The sequence below is a fragment of the Melanotaenia boesemani genome, chromosome 12, assembly GCF_017639745.1.
Source record: "Melanotaenia boesemani isolate fMelBoe1 chromosome 12, fMelBoe1.pri, whole genome shotgun sequence".
NCBI classification, from domain to species: domain Eukaryota; kingdom Metazoa; phylum Chordata; class Actinopteri; order Atheriniformes; family Melanotaeniidae; genus Melanotaenia; species Melanotaenia boesemani.
The window spans coordinates 18,334,331-18,359,183 of NC_055693.1; the positions used below are offsets into that span (position 1 = coordinate 18,334,331).

Consider the following 24,853-nt stretch of genomic DNA (forward strand, 5'->3'; position numbering starts at 1 on the left):
GGCTGGGATCATATTCTTTCAGTTATCCTTTAAAATATCAGCAATGTTGATACCATAATAATAGGATAGCTTTTGGACCCATAGAGATTGGCTCATAATGAAGGGAAATAGATATGTAATGGAATCCAAATGGCTTAATCTTGAAACCTTTCTCATCGGTTGGTATGGAGTTCACATACCACAGTGCAATTTTTGTAACTCGATCTTGTCTGAACTAATCATGCTGTATTTGTTTTCAGTGGCACTGTCCATTTATATGCATTCTTTTGCAAGCTAAAAAGTCTTTGTTCAGTATTAGTCTGGGCTTCTCATTGGTTTAAACTGCAGCCACTTGGCTGAAAGACTAGAACATATCTCTGACTGGGCATCTGTGTATATTAGCCACCTCCATGGCAGCATGTCAGATTAAAAGGGAGAGCACAAACAGGGCATGTGAATGCAACCGGAAAGGTTAAACTACCAGGCTATTTCCACGTCTTTAGTTTCTCTTTAAACAGGTCAGTAGAAAATCCTGCTTTTTAGATGTCTGGATCTGGTTTCTAAAGAAGCAGAGCTGCTAAAAGCAGTCCCTTCCTCCCCCTGAATCAACTGCACAGTGCCAAGGCTTCCAGTCTGAGAAACTGGTCCTATCGTTGTAGCACTGTGACAGGTTTAGAAATCCACTTTAACATCAGAAAATTTAATCAAACATATTCTCCATGTTTCCTGATCTTTCTACTGTGATTCTTTTAGTTTCTTCTCTGTTCAGAACTCTTGAACTGATGACTACCATAGAGTACTCTAAAATAATCAATTTCAAGGCCACATTAGTATTTCAAGTCTTTCTTGAAGCACTAGTTAGATGTTGGCATACTCAAGCATGTGTTTTTTCTGTTCATAAATAAAATACACCCTGTCTAAGTATACTGGCTTCAGAAATTTAGACTCTACTGGTTTTAGTTGCATGTAGTTGGTAAATATTTGGAATGTGGGAAACAAAGGAGAAATTTCTCAAAGCTTTAGCAGTAAATAATAATAAAATGAAATATTTATTTTAAAAAATGTTTTTTAGTAAAACAATGTTCTTCTTCTGTCAGCAACCAGTAAAGTGTAAATGTAAATAGACAGAATTTCTTTAGCAAAATATACTTGAAAAATTGTGTCATTAGCCTTTAAAATTCCCGTATGCATCTGTTGAGACCAGTGACCACCTAAGGAGTAATATTCTGAAAACAAAGGCATCTTTTGTGTACAGGTTTTTTCGGTGCATATGGATGGCTCCAACATGCAGGTGGTTTTGAATGTATCAGTTGACTACCCTGAGAATTTGGCAGTGGACTGGGTGAACAATAAACTGTATGTAGTGGAGGCCAGCGTCAACAGGATTGACATGGTGGACTTTGATGGAAGTAACCGGGTCACACTCATCACCGAAAACCTCGGAAACCCTAGAGGGCTGGCAGTGGACCCCACTGTTGGGTAAGCACATGTCTCTCTCTGCATCCTTTCATCTATCCACCCATGTTCCCCACATTCAGTGTGTATTGTGCTCCATTGAAATGGAATAATGGGGCAGGGGTGTTTAAGATTAGCAGATTGCCCTAGGTAGATTAGTGAAGAGCAATATAAGTGATGACCCTCATTGTAATCCAATAGTTCATGGGAGAGGGATAGCCAGGTGGCTACAGAGAAACTGCTTATCTTGAATTATCGTGCAGCCCTTGGTGGGATGCACAGCCACCCACTTGGAGACATATTGTCCTGCTGTGGATGCTATACTTAATTAAAAAAGCAAAAGCCTCCACTAGGTTCTCTCTAGATGTTTGTGTGGTCAGCTGTGTGTAGCAGTCCTAATGTGAAGATCCCACTTCAATTAAAACTGACAGTTTAAACACTTTTACTTCTTTCACAGGTATATGTTTTTCTCAGATTGGGAGGCAGCAAATGGACAACCAGGCCTTGAGCGGGCCTTCATGGATGGCACCAACCGCTATGGGATTATTGGGAGTAAACTAGGCTGGCCAGCTGGTATCACACTGGACATACAGGCTAAGCGCATCTACTGGGTGGACAGTCGCTATGACTACATTGAAACTGCAACTTATGATGGTCTGCACAGGTATATATATTGTTGTTTTTTTGTTGCCCCTAAAGAGCACATCTCCAAATACTTTTGTGTATGAAAATTTTCAAGAATAACGAGAATACCTTTAACATGTTTCTGTCAGAAAAACTGTTGTCCATGGAGGTGCTGTGGTCCCACACCCATTTGGTATCAGTCTGTTTGAGCACAATGTCTATTTCACGGACTGGACTAAGATGGCTGTCATGAAAGCCAACAAGTTCACTGACAGCAGTCCTGAAGTGGTTTACAGAACATCTCAGACTCCACATGGAGTAGCAGTGATGCATCAGCTGAAACAGCCTGAAGGTAAAACACAAGCAAGTTGAAAGTTTTGTTTTTAGTGCTTCTGAATAGGGCTGCCAAGATGATATTGATGCGATGGTAATGATATTGTCATTACCAAGTTATAATGTCAGTTTAAAACTTGAAAGCATATATTGCAATCGTATTAATACACCTTTTTTGTTTTTTGTTTCTTTCTTGTTTCTTGAATAAAAGGTTTATAAAAAGTAATAAGTTGTACAAAATTTACAGAAACCCCAATTTCTTTTCAAATATAGATGTTTTAAGCTGAGTTCATGTTATCATTATCAGCATGATATTGATATTTTGTTTTTTTAATATCAAAATTGTTGTTAGTACTTTTGTGATGTTGCTATTTCTGAGTCAACATGCAGTTTTCATATTTCTTTTAGAAATATAATGTAAATTTACTTAGACTTCATGCTAAATGCTTGTGGGTTTTTTTTTAGATCAGAATTCGTGTCATATTTGTTTGTGAATTGTGTAATTTTCTTGTGTCTCCAGTATCAAACCCTTGCAGTGTAAACAAAGGTGGATGTGAACAGATCTGTGTTCTGAGTCACAGGAGTGACAATGAAGGACTTGGTTACCGTTGCAAATGTTGCATGGGCTATGACCTACACGCCGATGGCAAACGTTGTGTGGGTAAGTAAAAATATATGACTAGTGATTTGTTACCTGCCTCATTATTCCTCCTGGTATAAATTGTAACTCCCTGAAACATGCCTATTTAAAAAATCCTATTTTTTTGTGGCACAATGTTTGTGAAATTGTGATTGTATTTGGCAGAAATAAATAGGTGTTTTCTGGTTTCTTTCCTACAGCTGTGAGGCAGTTTCTGCTGTTCTCCAGCCAGCTGGCTGTGAGAGGGATCCCCTTTAACCTCTCCTCTCAGGAGGACATCATCTTGCCTGTCACTGGATCACCCTCCTACTTCGTTGGAGTGGATTTCAGTGCTGAAGATGATACTATCTTCTTCTCTGACACAGCCAAAGATATTATCTATAAACAGAAAGTGGATGGGACAGGTGATTATTTTGTGCACTGCTTTGGCTGAACTATGTTACTTTTTTTATTCAAAGCTTGAAAGTTGCATAAGTATACAAGGAAAAGACAGTGTGCAGAATGAAAAACTATCAGCAGCTAAGATGTTTGAACAATTTTCTGTGTCTTTGCATCTTTAGATAATTGCTTTCTTAGTGGAGAGCTCTACCATGTGATTTCAGCCAGACTCATTCAGGGAGTTCAGGGAGTGCTTGATAGGGTCGGCTGGTACTGTGGGGGAGGCAGTGGACAAGAGTATGGACTGAGTAAAATAGTTTCCAAAAATAAAAGGGAATAATCAGAAGTATTTACCAAGAATCTATGATAATTAATTTCTAAATTATCATCCAAGCTGTGGAAGTAGTCACTATGTGATAATTCACAGGCAGTCACAACACACAGGAATAGAAACACCACTGCAGTGATCAGGGATGTTGTCTTTGGAGTTGCTCTAGTTTTTTCTGTCCAATCCACAAGAAGAAAATGCAAGCTGACAGCCTATTTATTTAAATGTGTTCCTCTTTCATCTCTGACTTAAATGGTGCTCTGACTGCTTTGATCTGCACAGGCAGGGAGGTACTGGCAGCCAACAGAGTGGATGGAGTGGAGGATCTGGCTTACGACTGGATTTCTAAAAACCTCTACTGGACTGACCCTCGATACAGGAGTATATCTGTCATGAGGATTGCTGATAAGTCCAGGAGAGCCATTATACAAAACCTCAACAACCCAAGGGCCATAGTGGTGCATCCTCTAATTGGGTAAATCAGTGTTTACTCTACATAATTATTACAATTTTTGTTACTGAAGTCCCCTGTGTTGAAATATGCCCATTTTTCATTTAGCTTGCAGCAATGTATGGAAGGAGATTTTGTTAAACAAAGTCAACTTAAAAAGCAAAAACAAGCAAGCAAACAAACCCCCCACCCCAAAAACCCTTGATTCAGACATTCCGATCAAAAGTCCTGACTACATGATTAGACAGGGTAATATTCCTACACAAAGCAGGAATATGGCTGCCCAGGCATGTATAAGTTTCAGAGCTTTTAGTTAGTTTTCAGTCAAAGTTTACTAAATATTTTAAAATTATTAAACTTTAATCCATAAGAACATTTATTTTACATATTTAGACAGCTTTAAAACGTGCAAAAACTATTCAGAATGCAGAATGTGTTACAGTTTGTAGTACTATTTACTTTGAGAGATAGGGAAGTCTCTACTGTTATGTTACAAACTATACAACTATAAGCTCCCACACGATAAAAAGTAATTCTTATTTAGAACAAGCTGTTATTTCCAATAGTCTCAAAGTCATAAGGTCTCTGTGTCTAAAAGCTGAGATTAGCTTAGTGTGAAGGGCAGTATTGTAGTTAATGCTAAGAAGTTGGCTAAAACAAAAGATCTACATTGCAGAAGTATCCAAAATACACTCCCACACACACACACACACACACACACACACACACACACAAAACAAAACAAAAAAAAACATTCAGCAAGAATATGTTTAATAGAACTCAAGCTGAGACATTTTTACACAAAAAATAAAATTGAGCCTTCTTGTTTTTTTGTATTATCAGGTATATTTTTTGGACTGATTGGTACAGGCCAGCAAAGATCATGAGAGCCTGGGGTGATGGGTCACATGCCCGATCTATTGTAAACACTACTCTTGGCTGGCCAAATGGCCTAGCCATCGACTGGAGGTAAGCCAAGTGTTTCACATTGAAGTGTGGATCAGTCTCACAACAGATTTTAAACATCTGTTAGTTTGCTTACCATTTACAGAATCACTAAGTTCAATAAATGCTTGTATTTTTCACAAACATCTTTTTATCGCTCCTCCAGCAGTACTTATGTCCCAGTTTATTTTAACCTCATTCCCTTGCTTTGATCTCCACACAGCTCAATGCGTCTGTATTGGGTGGACGCGTTCTTTGACAAAATTGAGCACTGCAATTTTGATGGACAGAGAAGGCTTTCTTTGGATCGCATAACCCAGATCTCACATCCATTTGGCCTCACCATTTTTGAAGGTAAGACCTGGCATTAACAATAAGCTTCTTATTTATGCAGTACTTGATCCTTTCATTTAAATAAGGAGAAAGTTAATTTTTACTGATGTTCCCTGTCATCTGTGAGTCCTGCTTTAATTATGATCATGTCAAAAGAGTTTGCAGGAGACGATGAAAGATAAGGTAATGCATGCTATGCTCTGTTGCTTTTCTTGTATGAAGGCTATGCATATTTCACTGACTGGCGTCTGGGTGGCATCGTGCGTGTGCGCAAGACTGATGGTGGGGAGATGGTTATTATCAGAAGAGGAATTAGCCACATCATGCATGTCAAGTCATTCAACTCCAATGCTCAGACTGGTCAGTTTCTTTATTCACTATATTTCTTACTTTATTGAATTTCCCTTTGGGATTAATAAAGTATTTTTCATTCATTTCATTCATTCATTCATTACTTGACCATTCATGCATAGCTGCAGCTCAGATTTGTCATATTCTCGGTAATTACCCTCCTCTGCCCTTCTCAGGTTCCAACTTCTGCAACAGGCAGGCAAATCCTAATGGAGACTGCAGCCACTTCTGCTTCCCAGCACCAGACTCACAGAGGGTGTGTGGCTGCCCATATGGCATGAAGCTGTCGTCCAACCAGCAGACATGTGTTGAGGACCCTTCCAATGAACCCCCCACACTGCAGTGTGGTGCCAACTCTTTCTCCTGTGGCAACGGCAAATGTGTCCCAAACAGCTACAGATGCGATGGTGTTGACGACTGCCATGACAACACTGACGAAGTCAATTGTGGAGTTAACAGTAATGTGCTTTTTTTCTTTCTTGTTTTTTTGTGATTAAATAGATCAATTGATTTTACTGACTAAGTCTGACCAAAGGGAAAATAAGTTTCTTATGTATGTTCTAATTTCATTGTTTGTTTTTTTTAGACAACACTTGTTCCCCTTCTGCCTTCACCTGTGCCAATCAGCGCTGTGTGCCTGCAGGATGGCGCTGTGATGGGCACAATGACTGTTTTGATAATAGTGATGAGATCAATTGCCCTACACGTGTGCCTGGAACATGCCCTGCCAATCAGTTTACCTGTGCCAACAACCGTTGTATCCCACATACCTGGCGATGCGATACAGATAATGACTGTGGGGACAGTTCAGATGAAGCTGACTGCCGTGAGTATCTTTAGAGAAGAACTAAAAATATTTAAGGTTTGCTTTGTTGATTCTAAAAACAGAGCATGGAGAAGGAAGTAGAAGTAGTGGACCCAGTGGTGCACAGTTACCATTAATTAAATTTTATAGAAGCACAGTTGTTGCTACTTTACAAAATAAGAAACATGCACAGTATATTATATATTGACCAAGAAAGGATAGTACGTGCTCATATTCATTTCTGACAATTTTTGTTAACAGATCTGGGAGGTACATGCCATCCAGGACAATTTCAGTGTCCCGACCACCGTTGTATAGACCCTAACTATGTTTGCGACGGAGACAGGGACTGTGTTGATGGAGCAGATGAGCAGGGATGCAGTAAGTGGCTTTCTACACTGGACATATTCTCTGATCTGATGTTGTGTTTATTTTAAGCACAAGTATTCCATTTACAGCATAAACATGTTTTGCAAATTTGTTTTTGCTTTGGTTGAATTTATAGAATTTAAAAAATTATATTCTTACCAGATCATATATGCATATACAAAACAATGCACACTGTCTTTAAATTTTTAGGTTTTATGTACGAGGATATAATCTATTTTTTTTTAAATCATCTATTTCTTAGAAAATCTAAAAATCCTGAGATTTTAAATCTATCTAATAAAAATCTACCTTTAGCAGCAATAACTTTAAGTTATCATTTCCTGTGTGACGATAACTATTTCTCACTTCTGTGTGGAGGAATTTTGGTCCACTCTTCTTTTCAACATTCCTTCGGGTGGTGAAGTTTGTAGGCATTAAATGCACTGCTCTCTTAAGGTCTCTCCATAGCCTTCAGTCTAGTCTCTGACTGGGTCATTGTAACTGCTTGATTAGTTTTCTCTTTCAGACGTTTTGTTGTAGATTTGCTGCTGTGTTTGGATCATTGTACTGTTGAATGACATAGTTTTGTTCAAGCTTTAGCTGCAGGATAATTATCCTCTCGTTTGACTCTTGAATACTTTGGCTTGTAGAGGAGTTCATAGTGGACTCGACTGCAGAGTACCTAGGTTCTGTGGCTGTAATGCAAGTCCAAATCATCCTTGTCTATCACGATGTGTGACAGTTTGTTTGTTTGGCTGTGTTTGGTTTTCACCAAATGGTGCAATGCATTATCACCTTTACAATGTGTAAACACACATCTGAGTGCTCCAGACCAGCTAAGGGTCCAAACTGCTTTTATAGAGGTGCTTATAATTACTCAAGTGCATTTGACTAGCAGCACCTGGCTGCTACTTATCCTCTTGATTTCTATGTTAGTGCTAAGGGTGACCTTTTTTTTTGTTTTTTTTTTTACAATGCTTCTGCTTTTTTGGATTAGTTTTTGGTCTTTATTTTAACCCTTGCAAGATCCTATTTATTTTAAACGGTCCTGATATGTAAAATATTAGCAATGATAGGGTGTGTACTTTGTTTTTCACATGACTGTATCTACAAAGAGTTGATTCATTTGACATTCATTCCACCAGAAGTGTTGCTTTTACTAGTCAGGTCTGCTGAATCCTTTCTAAAATACCAAAGCTATTTTCTTAAGCCTCATAGCTCATTGCTCTCATTAGTTCTGCTGAACAACTGCACATACATAACTGCATATATTAGTATTAACACACTCTTCTGGATTTTTAAGTCTACAACTGCACTGCGAGTGAGTTCAAGTGTGCACGTGGTCACCAGTGTATAAATTCCTTCTACCGATGTGATGGCGTCTTCGATTGCAGCGATCGATCAGATGAACAAAACTGTCGTAAGTATTTAAAGACTGCCTGGGATTATAAGTTACATTTATTGTCACCCTGTCATTAATGGTACTTTACAAGACTCTTTTAATTTTGGGCTGTTTCATTTGTGGTTTCTCCTACAATGTCTCAGCTACCAGACCCCCAGGGATGTGTCACCACGAGAGTGAGTTTCAGTGCCAGTCAGATGGAAGCTGTGTCCCGTCTACATGGGAATGTGATGGTCATCCAGACTGTGAAGATGGCAGTGATGAACACCACGCCTGCCCGCCTCGCACTTGCCCTTCTTCACTATTTCGCTGTGATAATGGAAATTGTGTGTTACGTAGTTGGCTTTGTGATGGAGACAACGACTGCAGGGACATGAGTGATGAAAGAGACTGTCCCACTCCACCTTTCCGATGTCCAAGTTGGCAGTGGCAGTGTCCTGGCCACAGTGTTTGTATCAACCTCACCACAGTGTGTGACAACAGTCCCGACTGCCCCAATGGTGCAGATGAGTCACCACTTTGCAGTAAGTCTTTTTTCTAATTTTTTTCATCACTCACTATACTGTTTTTTGTTCAATTTGTTTTTCTTGTTTCTTGTATCAAACGAAACGAAAGGGCCTAATTTCAGATGAAAAAATTGTGTTGAATGTTATGTGTTTGTCTTTGGATTCTTGTGTTAAAATCAAGCATGTGTGTGATTTATTTTGTATTAACCTGATAATTATCTGTGATTTTCCCTTCTTGCCTTTCTCACACCTTTCAGATGAGCCTTTACCAGGTAGGAACAAACTCTAAATCATTGGCAGAAATTCTGCAAGTAGTTGTGATTCATTTTTCAAGAGAGGCAACATCTCCATGATTACGTTTTCGTACATTTTTATTGATCATCAAGTACCACCTATAGCCATAAAAATACTGTAGGCCAAACAATGAAAGTAGTTTGCGCTTCGTTAATGTGTCATCATTAGAGTACTGCATGTGTATTAGAAATATATTTTTTAAATGTGTTCAGTTCTAATTTATCAATTTCCTGCTCTTATTTTCAGATCAGGAGAGCTGCTCTGACAACAATGCTGGCTGCACACATGGTTGTATCCAAGGCCCATTTGGGGCCCAGTGCACATGCCCTGTAGGTTATCAGCTCAGCAATGACTCTAAAACCTGTGAGGATATAGATGAGTGTAATCCCCCTGGACTATGTAGCCAACACTGCTTTAATGAAAGAGGCTCTTTCCGCTGTCACTGCCAGGATGGTTACACTCTTGAAGCAGACCAGCGCACCTGCAAGGCCTCAGGTGAGGAAAGATATGGCTTAAACTTCCTGTGGATGGATTAGATTTGTTCCAAAAAAAGTTTTAAATAACAACCTATAATTTCATAAAGAGGTAAAATGCTTTTATTTTCGGTCCTACAGTGATTTGAGGGTCAATATGTTTTTGCCTATGAAACATATCCCAGTTTTCTCCACTCTGCTGGCTGTTGGGAAGGAGCCACATTAAAGGGGGAGCTTGGCCCTCAGACTGCAAATCAGACACACTGTCTTTCTTCTCCCCTGTGATTCTTTGCTGCTCTGATTTCGAGAGATAAGACAAATAACATATATGTCACTCACTGACCATCACAAATGTAATTAGGACATAATCACAAACAAAGGGCTGTTTATGGGGAGTGTGCCTGACATGAGCCCCTCTTCCCCACAGATAACCTGCTGAAAAGCTTTGCCATACAATAGGACATTCTTTGGACAAAAGTGCATTCCCGAAGGATTGCTATTTGAGTAGGGTCTATTTATCAGCCTTGTTGCATGACTTTGGCCTACTCGCAAAAACTGATATGGGTTCTTATTAGCATGAAAATGGGCATAAAAAAGAATGACCCAGGGTCAATGTCTGTTTACAGATTCCCGACAGGCGTTCCTTCTTGTGGCCAGTCGGAATCAGATTGTGCAAGATGACATTACTGCTCAACCTAATGTAATCCGGTCGCTGATCAGAGATGGACGCAACATTGTGGCCCTAGATTTTGACTCTGTTGCTGACCGGGTGTATTGGTCTGATACGAGCCAGGACAGAATCTGGAGCTGTCACAAGAATGGAAGCGATAGAACTGTGGTAAGAGAGTAAACTAAAATGCATAGCTTATCTTTAGCTTTATGTAAAGTATAGCTTTAATTATTAAATGTATTTAACTAAGAATGGGTATCTTGTGGACAGATATTTGACAGTGGAGTGACTGTAACAGAGAGCCTTGCTGTGGACTGGGTGGGCAGAAACTTATACTGGACTGACTATGTCCTGGAGACAATTGAAGTGTCTAAACTGGATGGCACCCACCGGACTGTATTAGTCAGTGAAAATGTCACCAACCCTCGAGGGCTTGTGCTGGACCCAAGAGACAAGTCAGAAAAATGCTTTTTTTTTTTTTATAAAAACTTTTGGCATTTATTGCCATGCTATTAAGTTTTAATGTCTGTTTAGTTGATGTTAAAAGACTGTGTGTTTTGCAGTCATCACTGGATGTTTTGGACCGACTGGGGGAGGAACCCACGCATTGAGAGGGCCAGCATGGATGGAAAATTGAGGACTGTTATCATAAGCAGCAAACTGTATTGGCCCAATGGACTAACCATTGACTACCCAAATAATTTGCTTTACTTTGCTGATGCTTACTTGGATTTCATTGACTACTGCGATTATAATGGCAACAACAGAAAGCAAGTTTTGGCCAGTGATCTGGTGAGTTTATGAATGACAGACTTCATTTTAATCTTACATTTTATCCAGAGATAATGTTTATACAATAATCTACAAGTGAACAGAGCAAATTCAGTATAATTTTGAATAGCATGTGTAAGACACACCTTTTTTCTTTTGCTACTCTCTATGAAAAGGTACTGCAACACCCCCACGCAATTACCATTTTTGAGGATTTTGTCTATTGGACCGACAGATACATCAACCGAGTGATGCGAGCTCATAAGTGGCATGGGGAGAACCAGACAGTGATGCTGTTCAACCTCCCTCAGCCCATGGGTCTGGTGGCAGTACACCCAGCCAGGCAGCCAGCAGGTATGGGAGACACAACAAATATAACCTCTTATTTCCAGCTGAATTTGGTCAAATAAATGACTTGGATAGGATGTTGCTAACATATAGCAGATCCTTAGTTTTTGGAAATACATTTGTGGTTTGACATTTTGTAGGGGAAAATCATTGCTTGAGGAGCCCCTGTACTCATATCTGCCTACTCTCTGTTGTGGGACCAAGATACTACTCGTGTGCCTGCCCCTCGGGCTGGGCACTGGCAGCAGATCAGTTCACCTGCACCAGAGGTATGTTTGCTGCCAAAAGGAGGAAAAACTCATCACATAGTTTGATGAAAAGGAAGTGAGGTCAAATGTAGTAGATAACTACTTGATATAGTCATCAGATATTCATCTCAGTTGTGGGATTAAATAGAGCAAAACTATGATTGTAGAAATTATGATTCATGCATAGTTTATGTGTAGACAGCTTTCTCAGTGTTGGTAAGAGGAGAAATCTTTTTAAATCAGTGTTTTTGTATTGTGGCTAGGTCCAAGTACTTGTCAACAGCCTCTCAATTAGATTTTCTTGTAAACTGCTGTTCCAGTCGTAAATATTAAGAAACATATGAGTGTGTCTTTCACGGTCCCAAGAAGACAAGGGACCTTTAATTTAAAGTCCAAGGAGTCTGCCTTAGGTCAGCAGCTTAACTCATCTCAGGTTTCAGCCCATTCAAACCAAGCAGAACACAATCTCCCCCTGAAGCCAACGATTATCCAAGAATGAAAATGCCCTACAACCATTCATTGACTCTAATCTGTGATGACAAAGCAAACCAGATTGTGGAACCAGCTTTCATCAGTCAATCCTCTTTATAGATAAAGGTCTTTTAGCTTAGGATCCTAAATTTGCTTCAATTATCATACACCAAAAGCAACTGTTAGTTTTTAATTACCATGGGCTAATTGACATCCCTCAAGCATGTCTTCTTAGATCTGTTTTAGGACTTCACAAGTATTAAATCGTAAATTTTCTGCTTGTTGGTTTGTTTCTCATTGAGTTGTGTTGCATTGTCTTTTACTTCTTTTAGTTGAGGATCCCTTCTTGGTGGTTGTGAGAGACAGCATCATATATGGCATTCCTTTGAACCCAGATGACAAAAGCAATGATGCCATGGTTCCTGTTGCTGGTCTTCAAAATGGCTATGATGTTGATTTTGATGACACAGAACAGGCCATCTACTGGGTGGAGCACCCAGTAAGTTGCTCTCTATCATCTTTTTCAACATGCCACAGTAAAGGAAAAGTTTATGGTTCAGAGAAGCAATGGATCCATGCGCTTTATAATGCATGTCAGAATTCAGTTCAAAGTTACAAGTACAATATGTCTTCCTTTCTCCAACAGGGTGAAATCCACAAGGTAAAGTCAGATGGTACTAACAGGACAGAGTTTGCCCCTGCAGCCATTCTTGGCACCCCTGTTGGTCTGGCTTTAGACTGGATAACAGAGAACCTATACTACACCAATCCAGCGACACAATCTATTGAGGTGAGACAAATGATATATGAATAAAAAATTGTGAATTATGCTGCATCACAATTACACAGTACAATCATGTCACCTGCTTCTGTTTGGACAGGTTTTAAAATTGAGAGGGGAGGTGCAGTACCGGAAAACTCTGATCACAAATAACGGCTCTCCAACTGGTGCTGGCAGTCCTGTTGGCATTGCAGTAGATCCAGCACGTGGGTAAGCCCCATTTAACACCGTGCTGGCACAGCCACTCAAATCCACAGCTACTGAGCTCTAACAGGCTCCTCATCGCCATCTGCTCTGCCTCTGGAGAGATCTCATATGTGTTACTGAATACCACCCTGAAATCTAAAACTTCAGCAGCTTACAATCAGGAAACAATACAGACATTTCTGAGCTTTGCATTCTTACTATAATATGTAAACAATTTAGACACTGATATTATTTACTCTCTTGTATAAACATGCATGATTGAGTCTGTTTTTTAAAAGTTCTTCATTTCTTCATTTATTAGTTGACTAACATGATAATATGTAATTACTGTATTTATCTGATTAAATTACTTTGCAACATAAACACTAACTGCAATTTTACATTTTCTTAAGTAAACTCTACTGGACTGATCAGGGAACAGAGAGTGGCATTCCTGCCAAAGTGGCATCTGCAGACATGGATGGCCTGAACCCTGTTATCTTGTTCACCAACAACCTTGATCATATTGAGTTCCTCACTTTAGACATCCAAGAAAACAAATTGTACTGGGCTGTTACCAGCACTGGCAAGGTGGATCTTCATTTTCTTTTTTAAAATAAAATTCTGGCCTTAATCGTGTGGCCTCAGTTTTTGTGTAAATTGTTCCTCTGTGGGGTATTAATTTGTTACAGATTGAGCGCGGTGATGCAGATGGAAGTAACCGCATCACTATAATGACAGGCCTGTCTCACCCTTGGGGTGTGGCTGTCTATCAGAACTACCTCTACTTCACCGACCGTGACTTTGAGGTCATCGAGCGTGTGGACAAGTCTACTGGTGCCAACAAGGTGGTGTTGAGAGACAACGTTTCCGGTCTTAGAGTCCTAAAAGTTCATTTTCGAGACAGTGAGTAGCACAAGTGATTTTCAAATAAATTATACAGTTCACATTTACCCATTTAATGCATGTTTTTTTTTGTTTTTTTTGTGTGTGTTCTCGCTACAAACTCAGCATCTGCAGGTACATCTAATGGCTGCTCCAACAATATGGGAGTTTGTGAGCAGCTCTGTCTTCCTCGACCACAGGGTCTTTTTACCTGTGCATGTGCGACAGGTTTTAAACTTGATGCTGGCAACAGGACCTGCTCTCCTTATCAGTCTTATGTCGTCATATCCACTTTATCTGCTATAAAAGGCTTTAGTCTGGAAGGGTCAGATCACTCTGAGGCCATGGTCCCTGTGGCTGGGAGAGGTCAGTAACTCTCATATGCTTTTTCCAATTCAGTGTTTAAGTGATAAATAATTATATCATTTCTAAAAATTAAACAACCGAATGATTGAGTATCAAAATATGTTCTTGCAGGCCGTAATGCTCTGCACATTGATGTGCACATGGCTTCTGGTTTTATCTACTGGTGTGACTTCAGCAGCACCATAGCATCACAGAACGGGGTCAGAAGGATAAAGCCAGATGGTTCAGGATTACGAAGTGTAGTAACATCTGGAATTGGACGCAACGGGATACGAGGCATTGCTGTTGACTGGGCTTCAGGTAAATTGTTGCTGTTTTTATTTAAGTACATTTTGTTTAATGGCATACTGTAGCATGAAAAATAAAAACGTATAGCCTAGAGAGAAGAGAAAGAAATGATGAAATTCAAGCTTGGGGATTAGTTTTGCTGAGGTCTGTTGTTTTGGCTATCGTCTGTCACCAGATACGCCCTTCATAAAATGACAATTCTGCAAATTCTTCTGCTACTTTATCTACTGAAAATTAACTGTGAAGTCTAATTTGAGGTTTAGGAGACTAAACATACTTTCTGAGAAAATTGCACATAGGATTCCTTTAAAGGAATATTCAAAACCCAGGAAGACTGACTGCAGTCATGAAGCACAGTGTGACTGTGCGGTGATAGGACTCTCATGAAAGTATCTGTAGACAAAAATCTTTCCTGGATTATAAACTTAAAATTCCAAATCAGTCCGAACATCTAAATGGACATAAAGCTTTTTGGAACCTCCCTGTCTACTACTTAAGGGCTGCAATATTGAATATGGAGATATAAGCTGAATAATGAGATCACAAATATACCTTTCTAACTCTGAAGGACAGTGACAGATTTATCGTGCTTAGTAATTGTATTTGTGGCCAATGGCTGAGAAGACATTTCACTGATAGAAAGAAGAAATGATTCCTTTCTATCGTTCCTTCCTTCCTTTGTTTGTTCGTACGTTCATTCATTCATTCAATCATACCCCTTACCTGCTTTATCCAATTCAAGGTTTAGGGTGGGCTTGAGCCTATTCCAGCTGCTAATGAGTGGGGTACACTGTAGGCAAGTCAGAGGTCCATCACAGGGCCAACACATAGACAAATGAGACAAGTAACAATTTGTCTCATTTGTTGTGTCTCACACAGTCCTTGACCTAATCGTCAACAAACTCTGTAGTCAGGCCTTAAGAGTGCAGAACATGGCCTTAAAATTTCACAACATTAGGAGATTTTTGCAAGAATGATGGTCAAAATAGCCCCAAAGAATACTGAAAACCTGTGTGGCTACAATAAAGATTCACAAGATGTGATATTCACTCATAGATTTTGTTACTAAGAACAAACTAATTAAGGTTCCCAAATCTGCATTTCTGGCCCTTTTTAATTTTTTTTTTTTTTTTTTTTTTTTACTTTGAAACTATTTAGTTTATATTCAGGAGTAAAACTTAAACTTAATCAACACAAGTCAAATGCTATTAAACACTGATGATGTTTAGTCATTTCATATATTTTTTTTTTTTTATAACTTGCTACAAATATTACCTCCACTCTTATCACAAAAACTAGCAGGCCTAGTTGGAATTCCTTTTAGAAAAAAAAGAGCACAGGATATGGGCTGACCTCTTTAAAAGTTTACATTTTAAGAAAGCCTTGCTATTATTCTGGATCAGCAGAACAGGGAGATTTGTCCCACGTGGTTGAGAAGAAATGCACAGTTTAGGGGAAACAGAAAAAGCTTCTGTCGGGAAAGGAGTTTGATTCTGACTCATTTGTAACTGCATCACTGTACTGATTGCAAAATCATGCTGTCAGCCAGTAAACTAGATTTCTCAGCCAACACTGTCCAGATTTGTTTTTACTTTATATTTGCCATCATGTAGATGCTGTATTATACCCCTTTAATTCCAACTTGACATGATTCTCTCTTTAGGTAATTTGTATTTCACCAACGCCTTCCTGACTGAGACATATCTTGAGGTACTCCGTCTGAACACAACATTTCGCAGGGTGCTGTTGAAGACCCAGGTGGATATGCCACGCCACCTCATTGTAGACCCCAGAAACAGATACTTGTTTTGGGCCGATTATGGTCAGAACCCCAAAATTGAACGAGCACTCTTGGATGGAACCAACCGCACTATTTTGGTGTCTTCTGGGATTATTACTCCACGAGGCCTTGCTCTTGACTGGCACACTGGCTATGTCTACTGGGTAGATGACTCTCTGGACATGATTGCTCGTGTCAACCCCCAAGGAGGGGAGACAGAGATAGTAAGGTATGGCAGCCGTTACCCAACTCCTTATGGAATCACAGTGTTTGAAAATAGCATAATTTGGGTGGACAGAAATCTCAAGAAGGTTTTCCAAGCAAGCAAAGAACCAGGCATCACAGAGCAACCTGCTGTTATCAGAGACAACATCAACATGCTGAGGGATGTTACCATCTTTGACCAGCGTACCCAGCCCACCAGTATGCAAGAGCTTAACAACAACCCCTGTATGGAAGCCAATGGAGGCTGTGCTCACTTCTGCTTTGCCCTCCCAGGCTCTGACACGGGCCACCAGAATAAAAAGTGCAGTTGTGCATTTGGAAACCTTGCAGCTGATAAAGAGAGCTGTGTGGTGTCTACAGATGATTACCTCATTTACACTACTGAGAGTACAGTGCGCAGCTTAAGACTTGATCCGGAGGACCATGCAGTCCCCTTCCCTGTTGTCAATGTGCCTCGAACCTCAGTGGCTCTGGATTTTGACCTCACAGACAGAAGGATCTATTTCACACAGAGCTCAGGTGCAGGAGCTAGCAAGATCAGCTATATCAACCTGTCTTCTCCCTCTTCAGCGCCTATTGTTGTAGCTTCAGGTAAGTTTAGCACTCATACTGTTTTAATAACTATTACTTGATTCATAGTAATAAGTATTGATCTTTGTCTGTGTGGCTTGACAGATCTCGGAGCTCCTGATGGCATTGCATATGACTGGATAAATAAAAGAATTTACTACAGTGACTATGTCAACCAGAGCATCAGCTCTATGTCTGTGGATGGTGCTCAGAGAACGATTGTTGCCCATGTGTCACGACCAAGAGCCATCATGTTGGATCCCTGCAGGGGGTAAGAAATACACAACTAACTATTTGTTCATGAGATTAAACTGGATGTTTATAAATGATTCCTTCCTTGTTAAATAGATACATGTATTGGACGGACTGGGGAACCCATGCAAAGATTGAGAGAGCAACTTTAGGTGGAAACTTTAGAACAGAGATTGTGAACAGCAGTCTGGTGTGGCCCAATGGCCTAACTCTAGACTATGAAGAGGAACGGCTCTACTGGGCAGATGCCAGCTTGTAAGATCTGAAAAATTCTTTTGTTGAAAAATTAAGTTTGTATTATTGTATTATAAGTTGTATTTACAAAGTTTCTATTATGGTTTTGCCGTACCATTAGACAGAAGATTGAGCGATCCTCTCTCACGGGGTCCAACCGTGAAGTCATCGTCAGCACAGCCATCTACCCATTTGCGATGACCATGTTTGACGAGTTTATCTACTGGACTGACTGGAACACTCGTAGCATCTATCGAGCCAACAAGCATGACGGATCTGACCTGAGGGTCATGATTCAAAACCTTCCATCCCGACCAATGGACATCCATGTTTTGGCCAGGAGGAAGCAGCAGCAGTGTGACAGTCCCTGCCAGCAGTTTAATGGAGGTTGCAGCCACATTTGCACACCAGGTACAGGCTGTCACTTTTTTTCTGAGAAAAATAATTAAATGCAGTAATTTAAGCATACATTAACTGTTTAACAATGTTGTCCTGTTAGGGCCTAATGGAGCTGAGTGTCAGTGTCCATCAGAGGGCCGCTGGTACCTGGCTGACAACAAGTACTGTATCCCTGATAATGGTACTCGCTGCCAGCCAGGCCAGTTCACCTGTATGAATGGTCGCTGTATTCGAGCCCAGTGGAAATGTGACAATGACAATGACTGCGGAGATGGCAGTGATGAGCTGGAGAGAGTGTGTGGTATGACATTATTTTAAAAATTTAAACTAATTATGTTTAATTTGCATTTGGTCCTTTGTTGTATTTTTAAAAAGTTAATGATCATAGCTGTCCTTATATAGTCTTGCTACATGACTTAATGAGAGGTTGTCTCTCTTTATCTCTGCAGCTCTGCTTTTCTTAACCTTTTCTAATACTAACAAATTATGTATTTTGTTTTCCTTTAACAAAATTTTCTCTCAGGGCAAAACCCAATCTTCATCCATGCTGGTGTGTATTCTTGCACTCTGTGATTAAATTTCCCTCACTAACTAATAACAAAAATAATCTCTAACATATGAATCAACATGCTTGTTTTGCATGCAGTCCCACAGTTGCTGTCGTCCTTTATTGCCATGTCAGGTAAAATGAGCCTCCAGTGATTGTGTATGTCCCTAGCTCTTTTTGGCCAGAGCTCTGACCTGTTCTTGATTCTGATTGGCAGCCTTCCACACCTGTGAGCCCACAGTGTTTACTTGTGGCAATGGGCGTTGTGTTCCTTACCACTACCGCTGTGACCATTATGATGACTGCGGAGACAACAGTGATGAAGTGGGCTGTCAGTTCAGACCCTGTGACCCCAACACAGAGTTCACATGTAACAATGGGCGCTGCATTGCAAAGGACTATGTTTGCAATGGCATCAACAACTGCTACGACAATGGTACCTCTGATGAGCAAAACTGCCGTGAGTATACCAAGTTACAAAAGTTAAAGAAAGGTAAACACCAAAAGTGGTTCTTAACTGCATTAAATATGTATCTGTATCTAATTTATAATTATTTCAGCGGAGAGAACCTGCCAGCCAGAGCAAACAAAATGCCAGTCTACCAACATTTGCATCCCACGTTCATACCTCTGTGATGGAGACAATGACTGTGGGGATATGAGTGATGAAAGCCCGACTCACTGTGGTGAGTTCAGCATTTTGTACAACTTCTATCACATACTCATAGTTTAAATACTCCTTTTACAATATGTGCTTTATCATCTCGTTGCAGGAAAAGCACATTTAATTACTTGCTGTAATACAACATTGTAAATGTCTGTAGTAAATGTTACATTTAAGTCACTGCTAACATCGCCTTTAGGTTTACATACTAAATAAATGAGCAGTGGCACAATATGTAAAATAAGTATTCTGCCATAGATCTTCCCAATTTCATATATATATTTATTCATTTCGCTCATTGATTTATTTCATTGTTCCACCTGTGAGCTTTTACATTTTTGTATTCGTATTTATCGAAAAACAAGATTTGCAACAAATGAAATTATCCATTCTGTTTAGTATGCACATCTAAACATTTTAGCTTCATTTTTTGATTGTTGCAAGAATTAATTTTGAATATATGATATGCTGCAAACAAGGCATCTTATTGCTGCTTAGTCCTTGTTCAATCAGGATTGATTGTACTTAATCCTCCAGGTGATGTCATTCCTTCTGCTTCTTCTTCTAGCTGCATCCACTTGTTCCCAGAGAGAGTTCCGTTGCTCCAGCGGCCGCTGCATCCCCGGCCACTGGTATTGTGATGGAGGATCGGACTGCTCTGATGGCTCTGATGAACCCCTCTCATGCAGTGAGTGTTGCACAACTCTCTCACACCCAAAATGGGTCTTGTGGCTTTGTGTTCCCGCCCCCACCCTATTATCAGCTGCTTGGTTATTGTGTGTAGGTGTCTGTCTGCCACTCTGCATCTGTGAAAGACTCCAGTGAGTGATGTAGCAGAGAGTGCAAGTCAGTGGTGTATTTCTTTGTTGATGATGTGGTCAGTCAGGCCTCCCATTGTGTGCTGCATTCCTCTGTGGTGACGCCCTTCAATGTCCTCCGACAAACAGCCCTCCCCCTCTCTTTGTCCGCTGGGGGTTACAGAGCCTCACTTTGGCTTTTGTTTAGATAGCTCACCATGCATGGGAATGTGGAGTTGCCATGACTATTTTGAAAGCTTTGCCAGTGTTGTATTGTGTCTTCCTTGTTAGCTGCAAAGCTTTGGGGGAAGTACCTGAGATAATTGCCCATTACAAATAAAAAAAGGAAAAAAAGGAATGTAAAGGATTCATATTTACAGTGGATGTGAAAAACCTGGAATATTGTACATTTTACAGTTATATCACTGCATTTAGATTTATGTTATAAACAGTCTAACTGGTTTGTTTTTGCAGCCACACTGGTCAGAACATGCAGCACAGATCAGTTCCGCTGTGATGATGGCAGGTGTATTGCCTTATCTTGGATCTGTGATGGAGACAATGACTGTGGTGACATGAGCGATGAAGACCAGAGGCATAATTGTGGTATGCAGCTTTTCTTAGCCTTATTTGATCTCTTCTCCTTTACTTTTTTATTTTTACCCTTTTCATATCTTTTTATATCTCACATTTTCACACCAAACTCACTCTTCTCCATTCATGTTGTCCACAACTTCTTTTATTTGCCTCCTTCTACTCCACACATGCTGTTATTGTTCAGGATGCTGACTCTTTTAGGTATACACCACTGGGGAAGTGTTGTAAGGGAGACACTGGCAGTCTGTGCCCAGCATCTTAGTCTCCTGTAGAAGATCTCCAGTTCAAGGAGCGTGCATTCCTGATTTCTCCTGCCTCACTCGTTACTTTGTGCATGTCTCCTTTCTCTGGCTTCCTGGCTCAGGGGGGATCAAGATTCTTATATCACACCAGTGTTTGCTTCAAAAATAAGATGCCTGAAGCTAAAGACTTCTGCTTTGCTTGAGCCTCTGTAGGAGACTTATTTCAAACTATACAAATCAGTTGGATTAGATGGAAGATTTCCAGTCACAACTGTGAGGAAATATAGTTTGAAATACAGTTTGGAATGTTTGAATCCTCAAAATATGTCACCATCATATAGCATTTTATCATCTTGTAAACCTCCCTGTCTGATTTTGCTGTTTCTCCAGCCAATCGAACATGTTCGAGTGCAGAGTTCACTTGTGTGAACAACCAGCCACCTCAACGGAAATGTATTCCACGTGATTGGGTGTGTGATGGAGATGCAGACTGTTCAGATGCCTTAGATGAGCATCAAAACTGCACACACAGATCCTGTGGTATCAATGAGTTCACCTGCAGTAATGGTCTCTGCATCAGCAGCTCCTACAGGTTAGATATGACGTATTAAAATAATGACACAGTTATTGAGTCTGTCTGGAAATCAAGGTTAATTTCCTCTGATCATTTAAATTCAGGTGTGATCGTCGTAATGACTGTGGAGACAGCAGTGATGAGCAAGGCTGCACATACCAGCCATGCCAACCCCACCAGTTCACCTGCCAGAACGGCCGCTGTGTGTCCCATGACTTCGTCTGTGACGGCGATAATGATTGTGGAGATGAATCTGATGAGCTGGAGCACATGTGTCGCACGCCAGCGCCCACTTGTCCCCCTGGAGAGTTCAGGTGTGAAAATGGACATTGTATCGCTCTGAGTCAGGTGTGCGACAGGAATGATGACTGCTCAGACAACAGTGATGAGAAAGGATGTGGTGAGTAAGAAAGAAACTGGAAATATTTTAAAAATTTGCTGTCAGCATGTGTATGTCAGTATGCTGTATGTCAGTTATTGGAATTTGTTGAGCAATTCATGTGCTGACTAGGTGAATTTTCAGTGTGCTGGAATTTAAAGCACAAATTTTCACCCAGCAGTAATTTGGAGATTATTTCTCAACAGGCAAATTTTGCTTTCTGCATTATTTTTAAATATAATATAGTTAGATAATTGAAACTGGTGTAGGAACAATTCCCAAATCTTGTCACTGTTTTCACTACATTTTGTATTTTTAACTGTAGGTACCAATGAATGCACAGACCCATCCGTTCACCATTGTGATCATAATTGCACTGACACACCCACCAGTTTTGTCTGCACCTGTCATCCTGGCTACCGCCTCATGTCTGACAGCAAGACGTGTGATGATGTCAACGAGTGTGCAGAGACACCCAGCGTGTGCAGTCAAATCTGTGAAAACACCGTCGGCTCCTATGTGTGCAAGTGCGCTCCAGGATTCCTCCGAGAGCCAGACGGGCACAGCTGCCGTCAGAACAGCAACATCTCACCCTACCTCATCTTCAGCAACCGCTACTATCTTAGGAACCTGTCAACAGATGGACAGGCCTACTCTCTCATTCTGCAAGGCCTGACCAGTGTGGTTGCTCTGGACTTTGATCGTGTCGACAAGCACCTCTATTGGATTGATGTGAGCCGTAGGGTGATAGAAAGGATGTCCTTCAACGGCAGTAACAGAGAGGTGGTTGTCAACGGAGTTCTGCATGGGGAGGGGCTTGCAGTTGATTGGGTAGCCAGGAAACTCTACTGGGTGGACAGCTTCTTGGATTGTCTCAAAGTATCTGAACTGGATGGCCGTTTTGTCAAGAAACTGGCTGAACATTGTGTGGATTCCAATAACACCTACTGCTTTGAAAACCCCAGAGGAATTGTTGTGCATCCCAAATATGGGTGAGGAATTTGGTCATATAGTTTAAGATGATGAATATTTTGGCTTAAACAGTATGTTCTCATTAAATGCCTGTCACAGTATATTGATAACAGCAGATGCTGGTAGCTTAACATATAGTGTGCAGAAGAAATCATTTTATAGCAATTAATATTTCTACATTTTCTCTTATTATGTCTTAACTCAGTATTTATAGTTATTTCTTTTAGCAAAACAAGTCTCAGATTTAATGATAATTATTTTAAAGATATTAATTTCTGGTTTATTTAAAATCAAGATTAATTTAATTGTCCCACTAGGGGAAATTTGTCTTGGGCTTTAACCCAAGGTTACTTGCTCAGATTTAGGTCATTAATAGCAATTTATTCTAACTAAGAGTAAATTAAACACTTTCAGAGGATTTCCTTGATACACACGAGGCACTTGTTGGACTGGTAAAATATTTTTTTCATCAATAGAATGAATCAGTAGAACAAATACACACAGCAATTGAAATATAAAGATGTTGGAAACCTGTAAAATAAAAGGTTTTAGTGATCTTAATTTAGATAGATATTTTTGATGCATTGTTATTCTGTTTATATTTTTTAGCTGATTGCCTGATATTTTAAGGTGCAACAACTCTGAAACTGTGGCCTAAATCCTGACACAAAAATTAAAAATAGAAGCATTTGTATAGTAAGTTTATTAAATTACGTGTCTTCCTTTGCTAATGGCAAATAGTGATGTATATTTAAAACACGCTAAAACAAAATGCTTTTGAATATGGTGTTTTCATTCTTTGCTGTAGTCTGATTTTTAAATATACCTAACACCAAAATACACATGTCAAGGCCCGTGGCAAGTACCAAATGACAGGGTTCATTAAAAAAATCAAAAGTTATTGTCAGTTGCAGTACTACTAATGTTAAATGAAAGTTTTTGTTTTAAACTGTAGATTGCCTTATTTGCAGATACACATACAACAGGCATCTAAAATTATGTTCTTTGCTCCTTGTTAGATATGTATACTGGACAGACTGGGGAGACAAAGCATATATTGGTCGTGTTGGAATGGATGGAACCAACAAAACAGCCATCATCACCACAAAAATCGAGTGGCCCAATGGTATCACAGTTGACTACACCAATGACAAACTCTACTGGTCAGATGCTCATCTTAATTACATTGAGTAAGTACATCAGAAAGTTTCACTTTTTCAACTTGTTGTAAAAGGACAGCAGTAAACCCTTTCACATTTTAATTCCTCCCTCAGGTACTCCGACTTAGATGGTCAGCACAGACACACAGTGTATGATGGAAATTTGCCGCACCCATTTGCACTGACTGTGTTTGAGGACATTGTGTATTGGACTGACTGGAACACACGCACTGTGGAGAAAGGCAATAAATATGACGGTTCTGGTCGGGAAGCCCTGGCTAATACCACACACAGACCATTTGACATTCATGTTTGCCATCCTTACAGACAGCCTATCGGTGAGCTAAAAATCTGTGAAGCTTCACTAGAAGCATACTCAAGAATAGCTGTCCTCTATTTGCTCAGCTGAGATGAGCTGAAATTGTTTGACTGTGGCTCTTCCTTTGATAGTAAACAATCCCTGTGCTGTGAACAATGGAGGCTGCTCTCACCTGTGCTTGATCCGTAACGGGGGGCGAGAACACACCTGTGAGTGCCCCGACCATTTCCTCACAGTTCAGATAGGAGGGGTGACCCGATGCCTGCCCATGTGCACCAGCACCCAGTACAGATGTGCTAACAATGAACGGTATGTAAAGATTTCAGTAATGTGTTTAGTGCTTACTGACTTTTAGTGTTTATACATACATATATATATATATATATATATATATATATATATATATATATATATATATATATATATATATATATAGTGAGAGAGAGAGAGAGAGAGAGAGAG

At 40.0% G+C, this 24,853-nt stretch overlaps 1 protein-coding gene across 1 annotated transcript in view; it reads left to right on the forward strand.

The window, feature by feature from the left end:
* lrp2a (low density lipoprotein receptor-related protein 2a) overlaps positions 1-24,853 on the forward strand; it is a 45,456-nt gene that overhangs the window by 8,735 nt on the left and 11,868 nt on the right. The window contains exons 12-53 of the mRNA XM_042000975.1: positions 1,235-1,458; positions 1,892-2,098; positions 2,208-2,410; positions 2,912-3,052; positions 3,232-3,435; positions 4,020-4,212; positions 5,032-5,157; positions 5,357-5,487; positions 5,689-5,826; positions 5,994-6,275; positions 6,404-6,643; positions 6,884-7,003; positions 8,295-8,411; positions 8,537-8,917; positions 9,440-9,688; positions 10,293-10,504; positions 10,607-10,791; positions 10,900-11,128; positions 11,284-11,461; positions 11,596-11,724; positions 12,507-12,673; positions 12,821-12,964; positions 13,056-13,165; positions 13,555-13,732; positions 13,834-14,047; positions 14,153-14,392; positions 14,504-14,692; positions 16,344-17,276; positions 17,361-17,526; positions 17,604-17,762; positions 17,863-18,152; positions 18,241-18,441; positions 18,905-19,147; positions 19,248-19,373; positions 19,920-20,039; positions 20,623-20,754; positions 21,378-21,579; positions 21,666-21,961; positions 22,266-22,932; positions 23,932-24,102; positions 24,187-24,410; positions 24,523-24,700. Coding sequence (XP_041856909.1) covers positions 1,235-1,458; positions 1,892-2,098; positions 2,208-2,410; positions 2,912-3,052; positions 3,232-3,435; positions 4,020-4,212; positions 5,032-5,157; positions 5,357-5,487; positions 5,689-5,826; positions 5,994-6,275; positions 6,404-6,643; positions 6,884-7,003; positions 8,295-8,411; positions 8,537-8,917; positions 9,440-9,688; positions 10,293-10,504; positions 10,607-10,791; positions 10,900-11,128; positions 11,284-11,461; positions 11,596-11,724; positions 12,507-12,673; positions 12,821-12,964; positions 13,056-13,165; positions 13,555-13,732; positions 13,834-14,047; positions 14,153-14,392; positions 14,504-14,692; positions 16,344-17,276; positions 17,361-17,526; positions 17,604-17,762; positions 17,863-18,152; positions 18,241-18,441; positions 18,905-19,147; positions 19,248-19,373; positions 19,920-20,039; positions 20,623-20,754; positions 21,378-21,579; positions 21,666-21,961; positions 22,266-22,932; positions 23,932-24,102; positions 24,187-24,410; positions 24,523-24,700 — 9,239 coding nt within the window. The remainder of the gene's footprint in view (positions 1-1,234; positions 1,459-1,891; positions 2,099-2,207; positions 2,411-2,911; positions 3,053-3,231; positions 3,436-4,019; positions 4,213-5,031; positions 5,158-5,356; positions 5,488-5,688; positions 5,827-5,993; positions 6,276-6,403; positions 6,644-6,883; positions 7,004-8,294; positions 8,412-8,536; positions 8,918-9,439; positions 9,689-10,292; positions 10,505-10,606; positions 10,792-10,899; positions 11,129-11,283; positions 11,462-11,595; positions 11,725-12,506; positions 12,674-12,820; positions 12,965-13,055; positions 13,166-13,554; positions 13,733-13,833; positions 14,048-14,152; positions 14,393-14,503; positions 14,693-16,343; positions 17,277-17,360; positions 17,527-17,603; positions 17,763-17,862; positions 18,153-18,240; positions 18,442-18,904; positions 19,148-19,247; positions 19,374-19,919; positions 20,040-20,622; positions 20,755-21,377; positions 21,580-21,665; positions 21,962-22,265; positions 22,933-23,931; positions 24,103-24,186; positions 24,411-24,522; positions 24,701-24,853) is intronic.